We start from the raw sequence: 18,950 nt of genomic DNA on the forward strand, positions 1-18,950 counted from the left end.
AAAAAAAGTCACTCTTATGATCTTATGATTCTTATCTACATTATTATCGAGAACTTGTTTTGTTAATTAAAAAATTTTAAAAAAATCGGCATTTCGTATCATCATGTATCACGTTTTAAAGCAGATTCTCCCTTTCTACATATAGATAGATAATCTAAAAACTAAAATTTGCTCAAATATTAAATAAATAGAAAAATAAAAGAGAAGGAAAATATAAAAGCGGAAAATCCTTGTGGAATGTGGACCGTCGGATGATTGGGCTCGCATGGATTGAGAATCTGGTTGCGCGGGTGCGGCACCTGAGTTTAGCTGAGTCGAGTCGAGTCTGGTACGAGGTATCTCTTCTCTCTTACCATTCGGTTGTATTGATTTTCAGGCGATTACCAGCATTCAGCAATAACACCAATGGAGGAAGACGACTCTGCTGCGCCTCCTCCTCAGCCTCAGAGTCAGAGGCGTGAAGATTTCGGAAAGTCCGAGTACGGGTGAGTTTAATTCTTCATGTTTTCAAAGGGTTTCAAGTTGATTTGGTTTCTAATCCGCTCGCTAATCTCTCTGTTAATCTCCATTTGCGTGTTAATCTGTGTTTTTGGGTTTAGATGCGATCATTATAGGAGACGATGCAAGATTCGAACCCCTTGCTGCGACCAGATTTTCCCCTGCCGCCACTGCCACAACGAAGCCACGGTCTCTCTCTCTCTCTCTCTCTCTCTCTCTCTCTTGCTCTGCGTGCTGCGCTTACATTCCTGGCTAATTGGGTATTAATTTTGTTCGTTTTGTGGTTCTTAGAGCGCCCTAAGCAACCCCAAAGATCGCCATGAACTTGTCAGACAGGACGTGAAGCAAGTATGTCCTTCCTTCCTCACCACCACACGTATTCATATAATTAAAAATCGTTACTTTCACTGTTCTATTTAATAATCATAGAGTTGATTATTTTGGGTTTGCAATTGCTGTTTTAGGTCGTATGCTCAATTTGCGATACCGAGCAACAGGTTTGATTTGGCGGTTCCTGTGTTATATTAGTGTCTTTGTGTATTTTATCAATGCTATTGAAAGTAACAATGTGCTTATGAATGTTAATTGTACTGTTCCCAGGTTGCTCAGCTTTGTTCTAACTGTGGTGTCAACATGGGGGAATATTTCTGCGACATTTGCAAGTTCTTTGACGATGATGTAATATATTACTATAATAGTTTCATTCAATTAGTCGTCTTTAGATGAATTCGATATCTGAATGCTGGGATACAACTATGTGTGTGTTAAATTTTAGTGTTTGATATCAAGATACTGTTTGTTAATAATGCAGACCAGCAAGGGGCAATTTCATTGTGATGAGTGCGGAATTTGTAGGTCAGCCAACTATCTGCATTTGTTTGGTTTCTAGTTTTTTGGATTACACCCTTCTTTCAAATTGAATCATTGCTGTCCTTGAATTTTTTGATCATCAGAGTCGGTGGTCGTGACAACTTCTTTCATTGTCAGAAGTGTGGTATGCACTTACCTTCTTTTTCTTGATTTGTTATATAATTTTGTGAACCTAATATTAGTAATGTGGTTATTTTCGTTTTCAATCAAACTTGTCCCACCTCACACCTTCAAATGCACCATGCTTATTATTTATTATTTAGTCTTAGTGTGGGTAAATTAGGTATAGTATTCTGAGCCTAAATCAGCGTTTTTTTTTTTTTTTACCCCTTGTAATTAGATGGCATTTTTTTAAAGTCTTTTCATTTTATTTTGGGGATGGCAACATGAGTGAGAGTGGGGGCTTCATTTTTAAGGCTGACTTGCCTTTTCTAATTTTCTTGCAACAAAACAGGTTCTTGCTATGGAGTGGATCTGCGTGATAATCACTTATGTGTAGAAGACTCCATGAAGAATCACTGCCCTGTCTGCTATGAGGTTTTTGCTTTGACCATTGTGATAATTTAAAAGTCTAAAACAGAAAATGCTGTGTTCTAACAACTTTTCATTGTGCTGACAGTATCTTTTTGACTCGGTTAAAGGCACATCAATTATGAAGTGTGGACACACAATGCATACAGAGTGCTTCAGAGAGATGCAAATCCAAAATCAGTTAGTTTCATTTTATTTCAGAGATAACTTATTTATTTTTGTAAATTCGACGAGTCAAACAGTGGTTGGTTGCTCATAATATTATTTTGGATTGATCATCCAGGTACCGTTGTCCCATTTGTTCCAAGACAGTGCTCAACATGTCTCATATATGGAGATTGTTGGATGAAGATGTGTGTAATTTTGCTCCTGTTTTTTCGTCTTTAATCAGTGTATTCTACAGTATGTTAGTGCCTCTCATATTTAAATTCTAGCTGTTTTTAAGGATGATCTGTGTTTTTCCCTTAGAAGCAGGAACTGTACTCCTAAGGGAACAGTTCCGCACCACACCTTAGGAATTCCAAGTAGAGTTGTTCCCTACCCTGCCTCCTTCGTGCTTCTAAGGTCTTTTAGTTTCTATGTAGGCTCTGGATATGCACTTTTAAGTGTTTCATTGATTTAGCATCCCCAAGATTTTTAGGAGAATTTATGTACGGACTGTGGTTAAGCCTTTTGCATTTTCAATCACAAATTAGTTTGTTCTTTAGAATCTTCATACTGGTGTTTTGAGTATTGACAATGGGCCTTCAAATAATTGAAAAAAGTGTGGCTATGCATAACTTGTGCTAACATCTTCTATCACCTATGCATTCTAATCTCCAGGCTTTTGTTGAATTCTTTCCCCTCTCCTCCCCAGTTATCACTATGCTCTTGCAATAGTGATTTCTTTTAGTGCTTATTACACCATTCTGAAGCTTGTTTTCCTATTCCTATTTTCTTAGTAGGGGTCAGAGTTGTTTTACACCTTGATTTCTTTTGAGTGGATCAAACTATTTAGTGGCCTATGAATTTTAATTTTTCATCCTGCTGCTTGTTATCACATCACTGTGATTCTGAATTAGTATTCTTTTCTTTTGCATTTTCTTTTGGTGGTAGATTGAAGCTACTGTCATGCCTGAGGAATACCGATATGAGGTATTGCTGTATCCTTTTACATTATCGGTCCTGGTATGGGACATACCAAAATTGTCAATTTACTTTTGCTTTTCATTTATTTTGTGAACTTTTCCCCTGATTGCAAGCATAATTGCTCTACTCTACAATTTTCGGGCACAATTTGATTGTAACAATTGTATTGCTATTGCAATTTTCCAGGTTTCAATTCTTTGCAATGACTGCAACACAACTAGCAATGTTCGCTTTCACATTTTTGGGCACAAGTGCAGTAACTGCAATTCATATAACACCCGAAGAATTTCAGGTGCAGATGATCAATGACATTCAATTGATGAGAGAAAAGTTGGTGAATGTGCAAATCAGGCTATGCAGTTCACATTAGACACTTTTGACTATGCTGGTGTTGTTGTCTAGAATAGTCTTCTTGTGCCTGTGTTTGTTGTTTGGCACGTATATGAAAGAATGTGTAACTGCTGTAATTGACTAGTCTTCATTGGTTCACCTAATTCATATCAAATGATTGATCTGTTCTCGAAGTGGCAGGATAATTTGAATAGCATGAGCTGAGCTGAGCTAAGCTAAGTTTCATAATATACTCTCTCTCTCTCTCTCTCTCTCATAAAATGGAGAACAGCAGCACCATCAACAGCCAAAGAACACACAGCTTTGGATATTATTGATTCCTCTTTGGGGACCTTGTTTTTCTTCTTGTGCTAAACACTTTTGTATCTTCTTTTTAGGGCTTGGGCCTTTGTATATTATTTATGGGGTTTAATTCATACCACGAGGAGGGTTGAATTACAAGCTACTGAAAATTGGTATTCACTACTCCTCACATGAATTTTGCGAGTACAAATTGGTCCCCCTATCATATAAAAAATTACAAGCTACTGAAAATTGGTATTCACTACTCCTCACATGAATTTTGCGAGTACAAATTGGTCCCCCTATCATATAAAAAAAGAAGTTGGACCAACTTTGGTGGTGAGTTACGAGGATTTAGGTTGTGCGTGCATTTTCAACTTTATGATATATGCTGACCCTGTTGCAGACAAAAGGGATCTTCATGAAGTGAAGGAAGAGAACCCCTTTCATGAGACTCTTGTGTCTAGGCTAGCTTCAGCCCCTTTGCATGTATCCGGGAAAAAAAATTGTCAGATCCTGGATTCATGAGGTCATCAACACATCACTTAATTTAATTGTGGTGTTGAGAGAGAAACACATCACTTAAGTTAATGAGAGAGATTTTTGTTATTTTTTATTAATTCTTTTATAACTTTTTCCAACTTAAAAGACGTAAAGTAAATATAGATTACGGACATGAAGGTCAGCCACAACCACCTTGACAGCTTTGAACTTTTTTTATTGGTCTGAATGTATTGAGCACTTGAGCTTGAGCTTTTATTTTATTATTCTATTTTATTCAGTCCACACAAAAAGCTATTATTATTTAGGTTTTTTTCATATTTAGTACCTTAACTTTGACCATTGTCTTAATGTGGTACCTAAACTTTTATTTGTTCCAATTGAGTACCTAAACTTTTATTTTGTGTCTAATAGGTACCAAAATGAATTTCTGTTAAAATTATCAACAAAAGTTAGGGGCAATATAGTCACTTCAAAAAATTTATTCTTTAATTTTAATTTTTAATTTTTTTTGTTTGTTGTTTGTTTTTTTTTTAATAATTTTAAACATATAAAGAAAATAATTAAAATATACTTTGACTATATTGCCCCTAATTTTTATTGACAATTTTAATAAAAATTCATTTTGGTACCTATTAGACACAAAATAAAAGTTTAGGTACTCAATTGAGACAAATAAAAGTTTAGGTACCACATTAAGACAAGGGTCAAAGTTTAGGTACTAAATATGAAATAAACCCTATTATTTATTATTATCATCTGGCAAGTAGCAACCTCAAACCAAATTCAACCTTTTCCGAGAGAAAAACTTTAAGTGTACTAATAACTGGACGGATTGCCAACCATTACTATTTAGCCAAATGGTGAAAGTGAAACAAATCACTTTCCTATCTTTGAGGAAAGCAGCCAAAAAGGCCAAAAATCAACGTACCCTCTTTAAGATTTTTCTTGTTCATCAAGAAACGATAAGATCCTCGCATCTCTCTCTCTCTCTCTCTCTCTCTCTCTCTCACTCATCTTTATACTCTGCGCTGTTTCAAAGCTTCTCTCTCTCATCTTTATACTCTGCGCTGTTTCAAAGCTACTCTAATGTCTCCAAGATTTAGCTAGAGAGAAGAGAAGAAAAATAGAAATTGAGAACCCAGAAGAACACATTAAGGCAGACAGAGCAAGAAATGAATGGTTTTTCAAGAAAAGAAGAAGCTGATTCAGCTGAAGCACCAACACCACGACAACAAGATCGAGACCACCAAAACATGAAGACCCAGAAGCGTCTCTGTGACTACTGTGGAACCTCCATGGCTCTACTCTACTGCCGAGCCGACTCAGCCAAGCTCTGCTTCTCGTGCGACCAGGAGGTCCATGCGGCCAACCAGCTCTTCACCAAGCACACTCGGTCACAGCTCTGTGACGCCTGTGACGAGTTCCCTGCCTCCATCTTCTGCTCCACTGAGAGCTCTGTTCTGTGCCAGAACTGTGACTGGGAAAGCCACAACCTTTCGTCGTCGTCGTCGTCGTCGGTGGTGCACGATAGGAGGCCTCTCGAAGGGTTCACTGGGTGTCCTTCTTTGACTGAGTTGCTTGCAATTGTTGGGTTTGAGAATATGGATAAAAAATCTCTGATTGTGAGTGATGAGAGTGGTGGTGGTGGCGGTGGTGATAGGTTTGCCGGGTCTGGGCTTGATGGGTCTTTGGGTTTGGATGATGGGTTTTCGGATTTGTTAGTTTGGGACACTCCCTCTGTTGTTAGTCTTGACGATTTGATTGTTTGCAATCCAGCTTACAGATTTCAGGCTATGGGTGTTCCTCCTCTGCCCAAGGTATGTATTTTAACTTATTCAACTTCTATTTTCTCTTAAATTTATAATTCTAGTTGTTTCTTTAAAAAAATTTAAAGGAAATAGGGAAATGAAAATATTGAATCCTTATTCCTTCTTGTATGTTGCTCATGATCTAGCTGGTTTTAAGCTTCTGTGAATTGGGCCAACAATTTTTTACCAAGAAGGAAAAGTTCAATATTGTTCTTCTCCCCTCTTTAATATGGTGTATAGCCTTGATGTTCTTCTCATCCACTAAAAGAAATGATTGTTAATCTAGTAATTTTTCTGGATTTCTCTTTTTGGCTCCTCAAGATGGCTGGTAATATTCAGTTTCTGTTTAATAGAAAGTTACTGTAAATTTGTTTCATAGACTCCAAACTAGTCATTGTAGTTTAGATGCACAATAGAGAAACATTTAGTTCTCGATTGTCTGTTGTTTATTCGTTGCTCATTAAAAAAAAAAGGGGAAACAGTGTTTACCTATTGAAACCATCTATCATTTATTGCAATTTTAACTTGGTTCTGGATGTTGTTTGTTGAATCAGAACCGCAATGCTGCTTGTGGGCGACACAAGGACGAAATACTTTGTCAGCTTCGCGGACTTGCAAAGTCAGAACCCAACTCTATTAACGAAAATGTGGATGTTAAATCCTTTATGGGTTTCCAATCCCTGGTGCCTGGACAAGATATGCAACCAGGAAGTGTCTGTACAGGTTTTGAACATGATGCAGAGCCAACTGCATTTCCTTCTTATGAGGTATGCTTCAATTATGTTGGTATCTGCAGATTGATTTTTTCATTAAAAAAAGAAGTTGAAAAGGGGTCAAGTGTATTATTTTCATGCAGGCACATGAGTTTGATTGTAATGATTGTGGCAAGGCTGCAAATCAAGATTTCTTCCCCAAAAAATTACCAAGGAGCGATCTTCAGGACTGTTCTATGGTTCCTGACTTGCATTCATATAACGATTGCAGTGCAAGTCATGCTATTGATGGTCATGGAGGGCAAATGAATTCTGAAGCCTCTTCAGCTTTTCCAAGAGTTGTTCCACATGAGATAAGTAGTCAAAACAGAGAGACCGCTCTCTCACGGTACAAGGAGAAGAAGAAAACAAGAAGGTATTACTCCACCATTTGTCCAAAAGTATCACTTCTGAGTTAAAATTTAGAAAATAACTAATCATTTTGAGCCAATGAAATTCGGAAGTTTTATATGTTTATCTGTTCAGATTCTACATTTTTTTAAAACAATTCATAAGATTTTGGGAATTGTTTGATGCAAGTAGGCAAGAGCTAGAATAATTAAGGCCTAAATTTATATTTGGCGACTTGTTGAACTTTTATGGGGTCATTTGAGGTCCCTATTGATTGATGGAAATGTTCGGAATTTGGGGGAAATTATAAATTCTTTTCATCAATGATTGGATATGACTATATGGACCCTGATACGTACATCATTATGACTAGTGAATTGACTGGCTAGCCTGATTTGATATTATTCGCATCAAGTGGTGTGGTGGTTTAGTTGTCAACTTAACCTAATTTGCACCTTCATTTCTGCTTGATGTGCCATGCACATCATCTTGTTATTATCTTCAGACCTTGGTGAGTGACATATGTTACTTGGAAAAAAAACAGGTATGATAAGCACATCAGGTATGAATCGCGAAAGGTTCGGGCAGAAAGTAGGACAAGAATAAAGGGACGTTTTGCTAAGATGAATCATTGATATAATGGTAAGTAATTATGACATTTACACATACTTTGCATTCCTCCTATGCACACATCATATTCTTCTTACTGGTAGAAGTGAGAAACCAGTTTTGAAGTATCTGTCAGCATGCCATAAGCATTGTGTATTTCTGTATAAGTCTCACACCTGCTTCAATGTCACATTTCAATTACAATCTGATTCTTATTGAGAATTATTTGCATCTGGCAAATAGTGCATGGTTCATTAGCATATAAGCACACTTTCCTGTATTGATGTATTTTTAGTTGGCATCACCTTTCAACTTCTTAAAATGACATAATTTATGTGGTATTCAACAGATATGAGTTTCCAATCAGAAATAGATCAAGAGAAGTTTGTACTGAGAGCCGAACAAGAATTTAGAACGTTTTGCTAGTCACCGAAGCCCCAGTAGGCAGTCATGACAAAAAAAAGAAGCTATTATAATTATTTTACAGAATATTTATTATTTTAAAGTGTTTTTATTAATCCTGTATTTAGTAGCTTTTGAAGCAATAGCTTGGATATATTGTAGATTGCTTTGTATTAGGTTCCTCTTTTCTAATGATTAGTGATGTACAAAGCATCCCATTTTCAAGCTACAAAACAGCTTCTTTTTCTGTTCTGTTAGTCATAACATGAACTCAGTTTGTTTGTTCATGTTGAAATCAGTATACGATTACTGTGTTCTTCATTTCACACTACCTTTGCTGCAATATTGGCAAGAGGGTTGGAGGACCAATTTAATAGGAGCTCTTGGTTTTGCATGGTTGGTAAGGTGGGTTTTTGGAACCTCTACTTCACACGACCAGAAAGAATGGGTGAGACTCAAGAGACTTCAGCATCTTCCAACCGTGACTTTCCATTTTGCCGCAGGTAATCTTAAAGTAAGACCTGAGAATCTTTGATATCTAGGTGAGATCAGAGACTGCAAGTATTTTTGTTTACCAATGTTACAGTCCGAGTAACCTATCATCATTCAAGTCATTTTTCCTTGTTGATACGGATAGTAATCTCATACAGACCCAATGTCAGGGCTGTTTAAACATCACAAAGCAGCAAAGCAAATATAGCACACCAGCAAATAGAGAAATCTCTATGATAATGATACTTTATTAGACAATAGAAAACCCATCTTAAATTCTAAATAATTATAAAATTAAATATTACCTAAAACAAGAAAAAAAAATCCATATTTTATTTGTCCTACATGTACTTGCTAGGCATCAACATTGACCGGACACAACTTGCAATCCCAAGTAAGACTTCAGGGAGAATAAGACACTCTGATGGGTGTCTGGTGCTGCAATGTCACACGTAGCTAGTTATGCAGATTTATGTAGCGCTGACCAGAGAACCTGAGCAGATATTTTGAGGCTACAATCTTCAGATTTTTAAATTTTTTTTATTATTTCTCAGGGTTCATTCATTAATTCAATTATTCAAGCTAGCAGATGGTATTTCAATGGCAAATAATATCAAGTATTGCAACAAACTAGTGGATTTTTTGTGCTTTGACATTTCACTTTTCAACACAGGATCTGCTTTAATTTTAACTTCATAAATATATTGGATATGGCAATATCCTTGTGGATGTTATGTTGGGGTTGCCAATAAATGTGCTGAAAAACTTTTACAGGTTTTTAGGGGGTACTGGTGTACTGCTATATATGTATGTGTGTGTGTTGTTCCTAAGAGAAGTCCAATAAGGTCCATGGACAAAGCAATGCCATGCCTTCTTCTCTTCATTTTATCTGCAAAGTTGTTTCTATTCAGTGTTGCATTTGGAAAACCCAGCAATGGCTTAACCATGAGGCTTGTCCACCACGACTCCCCAGAGTCACCCCTATACCCAGGCAACCTCACCTATGCCGAAACCATCCAACTACTTGTCCATCATTCCAAAGCACAAGCACAATACATTTCTACCATTTCTTCCACAAAAAACAGCAACAACACCTCACAAACCATAAGTCCTCAAACTCTGCGTGTAAGGGCTGAGGTTCAAATCAATAGACATGGTATCTTCAGCTCCTTAATGGTTGAGGTAGGCATTGGCTCATTCTCGAATAGATCCCCGCGATACATACCATACTTCTTACTCTTTGACACAGGCAGCTCCATCATATGGACACAATGCGAAGACTGCAGAAAATCACTCCACCATTGCTTCAACTAAAATCAAATCATTTTCCCAAATACCTTTACAACTGTCCCTTGCAGTGGTGGTGTTTGCACATACCATCAACCTTACAATGATGGGTCATCTGCCAACGGAATACTTGCCCGCAATACCTTCACTTTTGGTTCAAGCTTAGGCAGTGGCTATATAGAAACTGTGCAGCTAATTTTTGGCTGTGGACAAGACCAGATTGGCTTCAATTTTGACCATCCGGGCAATTGGATAGCAGGAATAATGGGATCAGCTTGGGGTGAACATTCCCTAGTAAGCCAATTACAAGCACATGGACTGAGTGGTCGAATTTAATATTGCATACCACGAGTTGGCAATGCAGGTCATGCCCCTTCTACTTTCTTACGTTTTGGCAATGACATTCCCCAAAGACAAAGCTTATGCACAACAAGTTTGCTGCAATATGGAAATCTAGTCCCTTACTACTTGAATTTGGTAGACATAAGTCTTGGTGGTCGAAGACTTGGTAATTGGTATGCTCAGAAATATTTTCGTTCGTGGTGGAAACAACCGTGGGACTGTCATTGACACTGGAACTGATATCTCACTGATCATTAGTCCTGCATTTGATATAATAAAAAAGGCATTTTTGAACCATTAACTTCTGCTTAAATGAATATGAATGGACGAAATTATGAAAGGAAAATTGAAGGCGAAAGATTCAACCCCTAAGAATAGATAAGATTTAATATAGGGAAACATCATAAACGCTAGCTATAAATTTGTAAAACGATCCAAAGAGAATTTATTTATTTATTTTCAACCAAAAAGACGATACAAGTACAAATAGATGGAAAGAGGCCAGCATTGAAGGTAGGTAGCAGCTTGGTCAAGAATTCTTAGAGCAATCCTCAGGAGCAAAGTGCAATTCCGCCTTGAAATGGTCATATATGAACCTATAATTTGATTGCTGCAATGATCCCACAAGAGTCTGAGTATCATGTCCCAACATGGCCAAACAGAAAATGTCATTCTCACACTTATCAGCTTCAAAAATTGTGAATGCTGCTTCTGGTTCAGTTCAAGGTCCGCATTCGCGAAGTGAAAGATCAGAGTAGGCAAGTCGTTGTACCCATGAGGCAGCCCTAACCATTTATAGCATAGCTCTAGCTTGGACGCTGGAGGACCAGACCCTCTAAATAACCTTGGGAATTTAAAAAAATAATACTCCAAAAACTGTATTAGTGCCTTGTAAGCAGGCCTAATGAGAAGAGTAAATGAGGTACCATTGTCCAAAATGCACCCTCCTGATTTGCCACCATCTTTTACAGTGGTATAAGAATGTAGTAAGTATAGCATTATTGTATTTTTAATGCTGGAAAGTTGAGACTTAAAGACCCTATTTTTTATTCAGGGATCCTCAATGAGGAGACACTAATTATTCTTGACTTTCTATAATTCTATCATTGTTTTCAATGTGTGCAGCGTGAGATTGTGTTAGTGACAACAAGAATACAGAACACTTTTCATGGTGGCTAAAGTACTTTGATGTGTTACACTTACATTTTTAGTTTACATCAATCACTTTGTTCCCCAAGAATTGAGCAAAGGAGTAACATCTTGCATTATTAGCAGCCTTTGAGGGCTGCAATTTCTGCTTTCCTGATTTTGTCCTCTTTGACTGTATTCCTTGGGTGGGGAGGCTTTCATATGCATGCATGATGCATGTAATACTCTTCTAATTTCAGCCTTATATCAGCTTCCAAGTAGTGATTATTTTAAAGCATCTATATGATTGATGTATTACATTGAAATCCAGAAAATAAACGGAGATATTTTGTGATGGATGTTCATTTTGTATATCTAAAAGTATGCATAGCAGACGATTTATTCAGTTTTAGCTTCAATTATGGTTGGGTTTGCACAATGAAATGTCGTCTATTGCATGCATGAACATCTCATGGTATCCACTCTATTGTTTTAAGTTGCTGTTTACACCTCTTTTTGGTTGTTGTTAGGCTGAGAAAAATAACTTTGGCTGTTCCGAGGAAGAGGTATGCCCTCTAAATCTTCATTTTTAGAGAGGGTGATGCAGGTCTTCAAGTTGAGCCTCAGAACTTGTACACGTTTGGAGATCTTCCTGGTGGTCAAAAATATTTTTGCCTGGCAATGTTAAGAACCACTGATCTCACTCTCATAGGAACATATCAGCAGATAAATCAAAGTATCATATTTGACCCCCAAGCCAAGAAACTGTATTTTGGTCCTGAAATTTGTCAACTAAATGCTTGAACATTGAGTTTATTTAGCTAGAGATCAATTTGATCTACCTTATATGATTAGACAACTAGTTTCATAGGTTTACTTTGATTAATTAGCATGACCAAATTAAGAACGAAGTTAGGCCAAGGTTGTATCAACCAGTGGGGAGAATCACATAATTTCCTCATTAGGCTAGCCCACCAAGCATCGTTAATGAAATTACCAAAGTTGTAAAAGAAATAGGAAGCTTTAGTTCTATAGAAACAAGAAGCCAAACACTATAAATTTGTAAAACGATCCAAAGAGGATTTATTTATTTATTTAGTTTCAACCAAAAAGGCAATGCAAGTACAAATAGATGGAAAGAGGGCAGCATTGAAGGTAGGTAGCCAACTCAAGAATTCCTAGAGCAATCCTCAGGAGCAAAGCGCAATTCCGCCCTGAAAAGGTCATATATGAACCTATAATTTGATTGCTGAAATGATCCGAAAATAGTCTGAGTATTATGTGCCAACATGGCCAAACAGAAAAAGTCATTCTGACGCTGAGCAGCTGAAAACCTTGTGAATGCTGCTTCTGGTTTCACTTCAAGGTTGGCATTCGCCAAGTGAAAGGTCAGAGTAGGCAAGTCATTGTACCCATGAGGCAGCCCTAACCATGTATAGCACAGCTCTAACTCGGACGACGGAGGAGCAGTCGCTTTAATTAACCTTGGGAATTTAAAAAAATACAGCTTCAAAAACTGTAATAGTGCGTTGTAAGCAGGCCTAATGAGAGAAGTAAATGAGCTACCATTGTCCAAAATGCACCCTCCTGCTCTGCCACCATCTTTTATTTGAAACAGGGATGGGTCTATTTGGAGCCTTTGTCCATTCACACTTATGCCTAACAAGTTTACAAAGTAGTAGGGCACGGTTTGGAGGAGGACTAGTTGTGTTGTTCTTAGGCCTGCTGTTCTGGGTATGTCATTACCAAACCTTAGATATGTTTGGGCCGCTCTGTTTGGTGATAGGCAGAATGAGAATACTCCTTTGCTAATACCTTGGATTTGCAGGGGAAAGGATTCACGAGAATTTGCCAAACCCAATAGTCCGGTTATCTTATAGTCTTCAAACTTACCAAAATTCATGTTACGGATGTCAAAAGCACAACCAAAGACTATACCATTAATGGCCACGGATGCCCCGGTGGTTGACAAAAAATGGAATGTTTCACCTGCAAGTAACCAAGGTGTTAAAATATCGAGCATCTGGAAACACCGAAATTTCAAGACGAATGATGAAATTTGGTATCATATATACCTGCGAGAATGGAACGGACTGAGGTGCCCCCCTGGTACGACATTTGGTTTGAGCAGAAACCCCCAATGCATTGGTTTGGTACACAAAACGGGTGGCGATTGCACAAGAGAGGTTTATAAGATTTGGACCTGGAGTTGGGGAAAGGGGAATCCTTGGTAGCAAAGCAATGGTTGCCAGGCTTCCGACAATCCTCACATTGTGTCCATAAGAGAGGGCTTCCGGTGTCGATGAACAAGTGGAGTGGGGGGAAGGGAGTTGCAGGGAATGTGCCAATGCCGATTTGCACAATGTAAGTGCCAAAAGGGTAAAATTCCAAGCGGGGACGAATCATATCAGGGTTTAAACTTGTAGTTTGATTTTGAACAGTTTGTGGTGATGCCATTAAGGCCATGGTAGTAGATAGGTAATTGGCTCTGGCATTGGATTGGTCTATGAGTCTACCAATTTGTTCTGCTTCAGAAATATTGCCAGGGTAGAGAGGCGATTGTGGTGAGAAAATGTGCATGAGTTCAATGCTCAAGCCATTGGGTTTGGCTGCAGCTGCAGCCATAGTACTAGTAGTAGCACCCCACAGCAGCAACAAGCTGCTTGATAAGATGCAAACAACAACTGATGTGATCATCATTTGGACCATGACCTTATTGTCACTACAAATTGAGATTCGTTGCTTTCAAAAATGAATTGGAGGAGGGTGCTTTATATAGTAGCAGCTTCATTGGTGTCACATAAGGAGCATATGAGATATGAGAATCAAAAACACAGATATGGCCTTAGTTAGTTTGCCAATTAAACTTATCTCAGAAAGCTAGCCTGATTCTATAATTGGATTTTTTCAACCTTATAAGGAAAAAAAATCATATATTTTTCCAAATTAGCACATAACCTAAGAAAAATGGATATCACACAAACCAAAATCATACATGTTTCCAAATTGGCAGTCCAAAGACAAGTGTCTTTTAATGTACATACTAAAATATATGTGTTTTAATTCTGAAGTTTTATATGTTTATCTGTTCAGATTCTACATTTTTTAGAACATTTCATAAAATTTTGGAATTTGTTTGATGCAAGTAGGCAAGAGGAAGAATAATTAAGGCCTAAATTTATATTTGAAAACCGTTGAACTTTTATGGGGTCATTTGAGGTCCCTATTGATTGATAGAAAAGTTCAGAATTTGGGGGAAATTATGATTTCTTTTTATCCATGGTTGGATATGACTATATGGACCCTGATACCAACATCATTATGAGTAGTGAATTGACTAGCAGGCCTGAATTGATATTATTCACATCAAGTTATGATGTCGGTTTAGTTGTCAACTTAACCTAGCTATTTATGCACCTCCATTTCTGCTTGATGTGCCATGCACATCATCTTGTTATTATCTTCAGACCTTGGTAAGTGACATATGTTACTTGGAAAAAAACAGGTATATATGATAAGCACATCAGGTATGAATAAGGTTCGGGCAGAAAGTAGGACAAGAATTAAGGGACGTTTTGCTAAGATGAATCATTGATATAATGATAAGTAATTATGACAATGACACATACTTTGCATTCCTCCCATTCACACATCATCTTCTTCTTACTGGTAGAAGTGAAAAACCAGTTTTGAAGCATCTGTCAGCATGCCATAAGCATTGTGTACTTCTGTATGAAGTTTCACACCTGCTTCAATGTCACATTTCAATTACATTCTGATTCTTATTGAAAATTATTTGCATCGGTAAATAGTGCATGGTTCATTAGCAGGGGTTATGAACACACTTTCCTGTTTTGATGCATTTTTAGTTGACATCACCTTTCAACTTCTTAAAATGGCATAATTTATGTGGTATTTAACAGATATGAGAGTCCAATCAGAAATAGATCAAGAGAAGTTTGTGTTAAATTCCTAGTTTATATGGGTTTTCTTGTAATTATAGGAATAGATGTATTTGCTATTTAGACCCTCACTTGTACAGGTATAAATACCTTTTTTATGTGATTAATGAAATATGCTGAAATTATTAAACCCTAAACACGTTGTTTGTCATGGTATCAGAGCCACCCAAACTCCTATTCGTCAGACTTAGGTTTTTGGTGGTGTGTTAGGGTTGATCTTGATCTGTTTTCTTGTTCCTTACGTGGGAATCTCTGTGTAAATCCTTATTGCTGTGTGCTTGGGATTAATCTTGCTCTATTGTTTGTTCCTTGCGTGACTTTGGTATCCACCTGCTTGCTGAGGGAAAAACAACTATCAGTTTTTTTTCCTGTACCTATCTTCATCAGCCCAGTACGGTAGCTTGCTGCTGGCAGACGAAAGATTACTGAGCCCAGACGACGTCGACGCCGACTGTTTCTCTGTGCGCCGACCGTCCTCTGCTGCTCCAGTCAACCAGCAGCGACGCCAGCAACTTAACCCGCCGCCAGCCCGCTTGCCCGACGACGCCCAGTCAACCAGCAGCGACGCCCCGTCAGCCCGCTTGCCCGACGACGCCAACCTGCTGTGCGACCACCGTGCGCGACGCCAGCCGCTTGCCCGACGACGCCAACCTGCTGTGCGACCACCGTGCGCGACGCCAGCGACTTAACCCGCCGTCAGCCCGCTTGCTCGACGACGCCAACCCGCTGTGCGACTACTGTGCACTGCTTCTTGCGACGTTGACTGAACGACGGCTGGTACCACCGTATTTGAATCAGTTTTTTGACTTGTTTGAATCAGTTTGTTGACTGAACGACGGCTGGTACATTCTGACGTGTTCCGCTGCTATAAATCAGTCTTTGGTATTAGTTTTCTTTTTGGTTCCGCTGCCATATTTGCTATTTGGTTCCGCTGCCATATTTGCTATTTGCTATTTGGTATTAGAATTGGTATTTGCCATAGTTGAATTGCTATTTGGTATCATGGCTGACTCTTCCAAGACTGATGGCAAGAAGGCTGAATTGAGTAAGGGAAATTTGGTCAATACTTCTATTTTTGCTGCTAAGTCAGGTATATCTTATTGTGCTTTGCGTACTCCTGTTAATTCTTGTACAAATACATGGATAATTGACACAGGTGCCACCGATCATATGACTTGTGATAGATATGCATTCCAATCCTTGTCATCTAGTAGTCCTAAACCATTCATTACTAATGCCAATGGTGTGTCTTCTCCAGTCCTTGGCATTGGAACTGTGTCTGTTTCGTCTCTTACCTTGTGTAATACCTTGTTTGTTCCGTCCTTAAACTGCAATTTATTGTCTGTTAGTCAACTAACTGCATCTCGTGGTTGTGTTGTTGTTTTCTTTCCTACTCACTGTATTTTTCAGGATATTCATACCAAGGAGAGGATTGGCAGTGGTAGGAGAGATGGGGACTTGTACTATCTGGATGGTGATACTTTGGGTCTGGATGGTGTAAGTAAGGCTCATCATGTTAGTGGTACTCAGTTAGTTGCGAATAAGAAGAAGATCTGGCTCTGGCATCAGCGGTTGGGTCATCCTTCGTTTAGTTATCTAAGGAGGTTATTTCCCTCGTTGTTTCGTGGTTGTAATTTCCAGGATTTCCAATGTGAAACTTGTGTGTTGGCTAAGAGTCACCGAATAGTGTTTCCTTCTAATGATAATAAATGTGGAATTCCTTTTGGTTTGGTTCACTCTGATGTTTGGGGACCTGCCCCTCTTGCTACTTGTAATGGCGTTCGATGGTTTGTCACGTTCATAGATGATTGCACGCGTATGACCTGGATTTATTTTCTTCATCATAAAAGTGATGTATGTGAAGTATTCCAATTGTTCCATAAAATGGTGAAAACTCAGTTCAATCATTCGATTCGTATTCTCCGCTCGGATAATGGTGGTGAATATGTTAACCAAGGACTGACAGATTACTTTGGTTTACATGGCATTATCCATCAGACATCTTGTTCTTATTCTCCCCAACAGAATGGGGTGGCTGAACGGAAGAATAGACACTTACTAGAGGTTGCTCGATCATTGTTGATTGGCGGTCGGGTACCGACCTTCTTATGGGGCGATGCCCTTAGCTCAGCCGTGTACTTAATTAACCGCACTCCATCTAGTGTTCTCGTTTTTCGGCGCCCATTGGATGTCCTTGCTGACTCTTGTGAGCTTCCGTCTATTTTGCATTTGGAACCTCGAGTGTTTGGCTGCGTTGTGTATGTCCATTTACATGGGCATCAACGTACCAAATTGGAGCCCCGAGCTTTGAAATGTGTATTTGTTGGCTATGGTCGTGCTACAAAAGGATACAAGTGCTATCATCCTCCATCTCGTCGGTTCTATGTCTCTATGGATGTTACATTTCATGAGGAACAATTTTTTTATGAGTGTTCCGCATCTTCCCTTCAGGGGGAGAACGTTGGTGAAGGGTCGAATGCCATAGATATGGAGTTTTTCAATGGTTTCAGGTTACAGGACAAAAAGGACGAGCAATGTAGTATCGAGCGCTCAGTGGGTATGGTGGGTGAAATACCTCCTCTGGTAGATCAATCTTGCTTACCTACAGACTCGGCGGTGCAGTGTGACAGTGATCGTTCTGACTCTTCAGTGTTTGGAGGTTTGTTTGATGATAGTACAACTCTCAGTCCTCATACTTCACCACTGATACAATCTTCTCCAGAAGCGTCTCATGAGGTACATCCTATTTCCCCTTCTTTTTCTGGTGATTTGAGTATCCAATCTGAGTCTGAGCCTGACACCTCTAGGTATAAGCTTCCACATAGGTCAACCCGAGGTATTCCACCTACATCTTATGAACCAGATCCTAATGCCAAAGCCAAATACTCTATAAATAGTCATGTGTCTACGCATAGGCTATCCGAGTCATATAAGTCATTTGTGCATCAATTATCTTCTGTATCTGTCCCAAGAAATTTGCAGGATGCTTTAGCAGATTCAAGATGGACTAAGGCAATGGCAGAAGAAATGGAGGCATTGGTGAAAAATAGAACTTGGGAGTTGGTTCAGTTACCTAAAGGGAAGAAACCTGTGGGATGCAGATGGGTCTATGCGGTTAAACATAGAGCTGATGGTTCCATAGAGAGATATAAAGCTCGGTTGGTTGCCAAGGGGTACACTCAGTCTTATGGAATTGACTATCAGGAGACATTTGCTCCAGTAGCAAAGTTGAATACTGTGAGGGTGTTGTTGTCTCTAGCTGCTAATCTGGAGTGGCCTCTTCTTCAGTTTGATGTCAAGAATGCATTCTTGCATGGCGATCTTGAAGAAGAGGTCTATATGGATCCTCCTCCTGGAATTCCTGAACTAGAACAGTCTGGTATGGTGTGCAGACTAAGAAAGGCATTGTATGGCCTAAAGCAATCACCTAGAGCCTGGTTTGGACGGTTCTCCAAGTCAATGAAAGCTGCAGGCTATAAACAAAGTAATTCAGACCATACACTATTCATTAAACGAAGAGGTAACAAGCGTACTGTACTCATTATATATGTGGATGATATGGTTTTGACAGGAGATGATCAGGAGGAGATGGCCTCGCTACAAACTTACCTGGCTTCTGAGTTTGAGATGAAAGAATTAGGTAACCTGAAGTA

The 18,950-nt window shown here is 38.8% G+C and overlaps 3 protein-coding genes across 4 annotated transcripts; 2 read left to right on the plus strand and 1 right to left on the minus strand.

Annotated features, from left to right (window-relative positions):
* The first annotated feature begins 138 nt into the window (after positions 1–138).
* LOC147275619 (zinc finger (C3HC4-type RING finger) family protein) lies at positions 139–3,733 on the plus strand. Of its 2 annotated transcripts, XM_086253028.1 has the most exons (13): positions 139–290; positions 377–485; positions 600–687; positions 790–846; positions 963–995; positions 1,099–1,176; positions 1,310–1,353; positions 1,452–1,492; positions 1,823–1,905; positions 1,988–2,079; positions 2,183–2,252; positions 2,995–3,032; positions 3,196–3,733. In XM_086253028.1, the coding sequence occupies exons 2-13, from the start codon at positions 406–408 to the stop codon at positions 3,395–3,397; spliced, it is 906 nt and encodes a 301-aa protein (XP_086109154.1). In that variant the 5' UTR covers positions 139–290; positions 377–405; the 3' UTR covers positions 3,398–3,733. The 2 variants fall into 2 exon arrangements, with proteins under 2 accessions (XP_086109154.1, XP_086109155.1); XM_086253029.1 differs by lacking the exon at positions 139–290 and having other exon boundaries at positions 297–485; positions 2,995–3,033; positions 3,214–3,733.
* A 1,392-nt stretch (positions 3,734–5,125) lies between these two features.
* LOC147275620 (B-box type zinc finger protein with CCT domain-containing protein) lies at positions 5,126–8,333 on the plus strand. The gene is made up of 5 exons (XM_086255206.1): positions 5,126–5,981; positions 6,527–6,739; positions 6,829–7,100; positions 7,620–7,717; positions 8,034–8,333. The coding sequence occupies exons 1-4, from the start codon at positions 5,337–5,339 to the stop codon at positions 7,708–7,710; spliced, it is 1,221 nt and encodes a 406-aa protein (XP_086111332.1). The 5' UTR covers positions 5,126–5,336; the 3' UTR covers positions 7,711–7,717; positions 8,034–8,333.
* A 4,170-nt stretch (positions 8,334–12,503) lies between these two features.
* On the minus strand, positions 12,504–14,044 carry LOC147275621 (aspartic proteinase nepenthesin-1-like). Its single transcript, XM_086253964.1, has 2 exons — positions 13,411–14,044; positions 12,504–13,324 (listed from the first exon to the last, which is right to left on the minus strand). The coding sequence occupies exons 1-2, from the start codon at positions 14,042–14,044 to the stop codon at positions 12,504–12,506; spliced, it is 1,455 nt and encodes a 484-aa protein (XP_086110090.1).
* Between the last annotated feature and the right edge of the window lie 4,906 nt (positions 14,045–18,950).

This window comes from Dryas octopetala, chromosome 8 (assembly GCF_963921425.1).
Source record: "Dryas octopetala chromosome 8, drDryOcto1.1, whole genome shotgun sequence".
NCBI classification, from domain to species: domain Eukaryota; kingdom Viridiplantae; phylum Streptophyta; class Magnoliopsida; order Rosales; family Rosaceae; genus Dryas; species Dryas octopetala.

Coding starts and splice junctions, on each gene's coding strand:
- LOC147275619 (XM_086253028.1), top strand. CDS start 406: ATGGAGGAAGACGACTCTGCTGCGCCTCCTCCTCAGCCTCAGAGTCAG. Junction 688..789: donor ACTGCCACAACGAAGCCACG/GTCTCTCTCTCT, acceptor TGTGGTTCTTAG/AGCGCCCTAAGCAACCCCAA. Junction 1,177..1,309: donor GCAAGTTCTTTGACGATGAT/GTAATATATTAC, acceptor TTAATAATGCAG/ACCAGCAAGGGGCAATTTCA.
- LOC147275620 (XM_086255206.1), top strand. CDS start 5,337: ATGAATGGTTTTTCAAGAAAAGAAGAAGCTGATTCAGCTGAAGCACCA. Junction 6,740..6,828: donor CTGCATTTCCTTCTTATGAG/GTATGCTTCAAT, acceptor ATTTTCATGCAG/GCACATGAGTTTGATTGTAA. Junction 7,101..7,619: donor GAGAAGAAGAAAACAAGAAG/GTATTACTCCAC, acceptor GAAAAAAAACAG/GTATGATAAGCACATCAGGT.
- LOC147275621 (XM_086253964.1), bottom strand. CDS start 14,044: ATGGTCCAAATGATGATCACATCAGTTGTTGTTTGCATCTTATCAAGC. Junction 13,325..13,410: donor AGTCCGTTCCATTCTCGCAG/GTATATATGATA, acceptor GGTTACTTGCAG/GTGAAACATTCCATTTTTTG.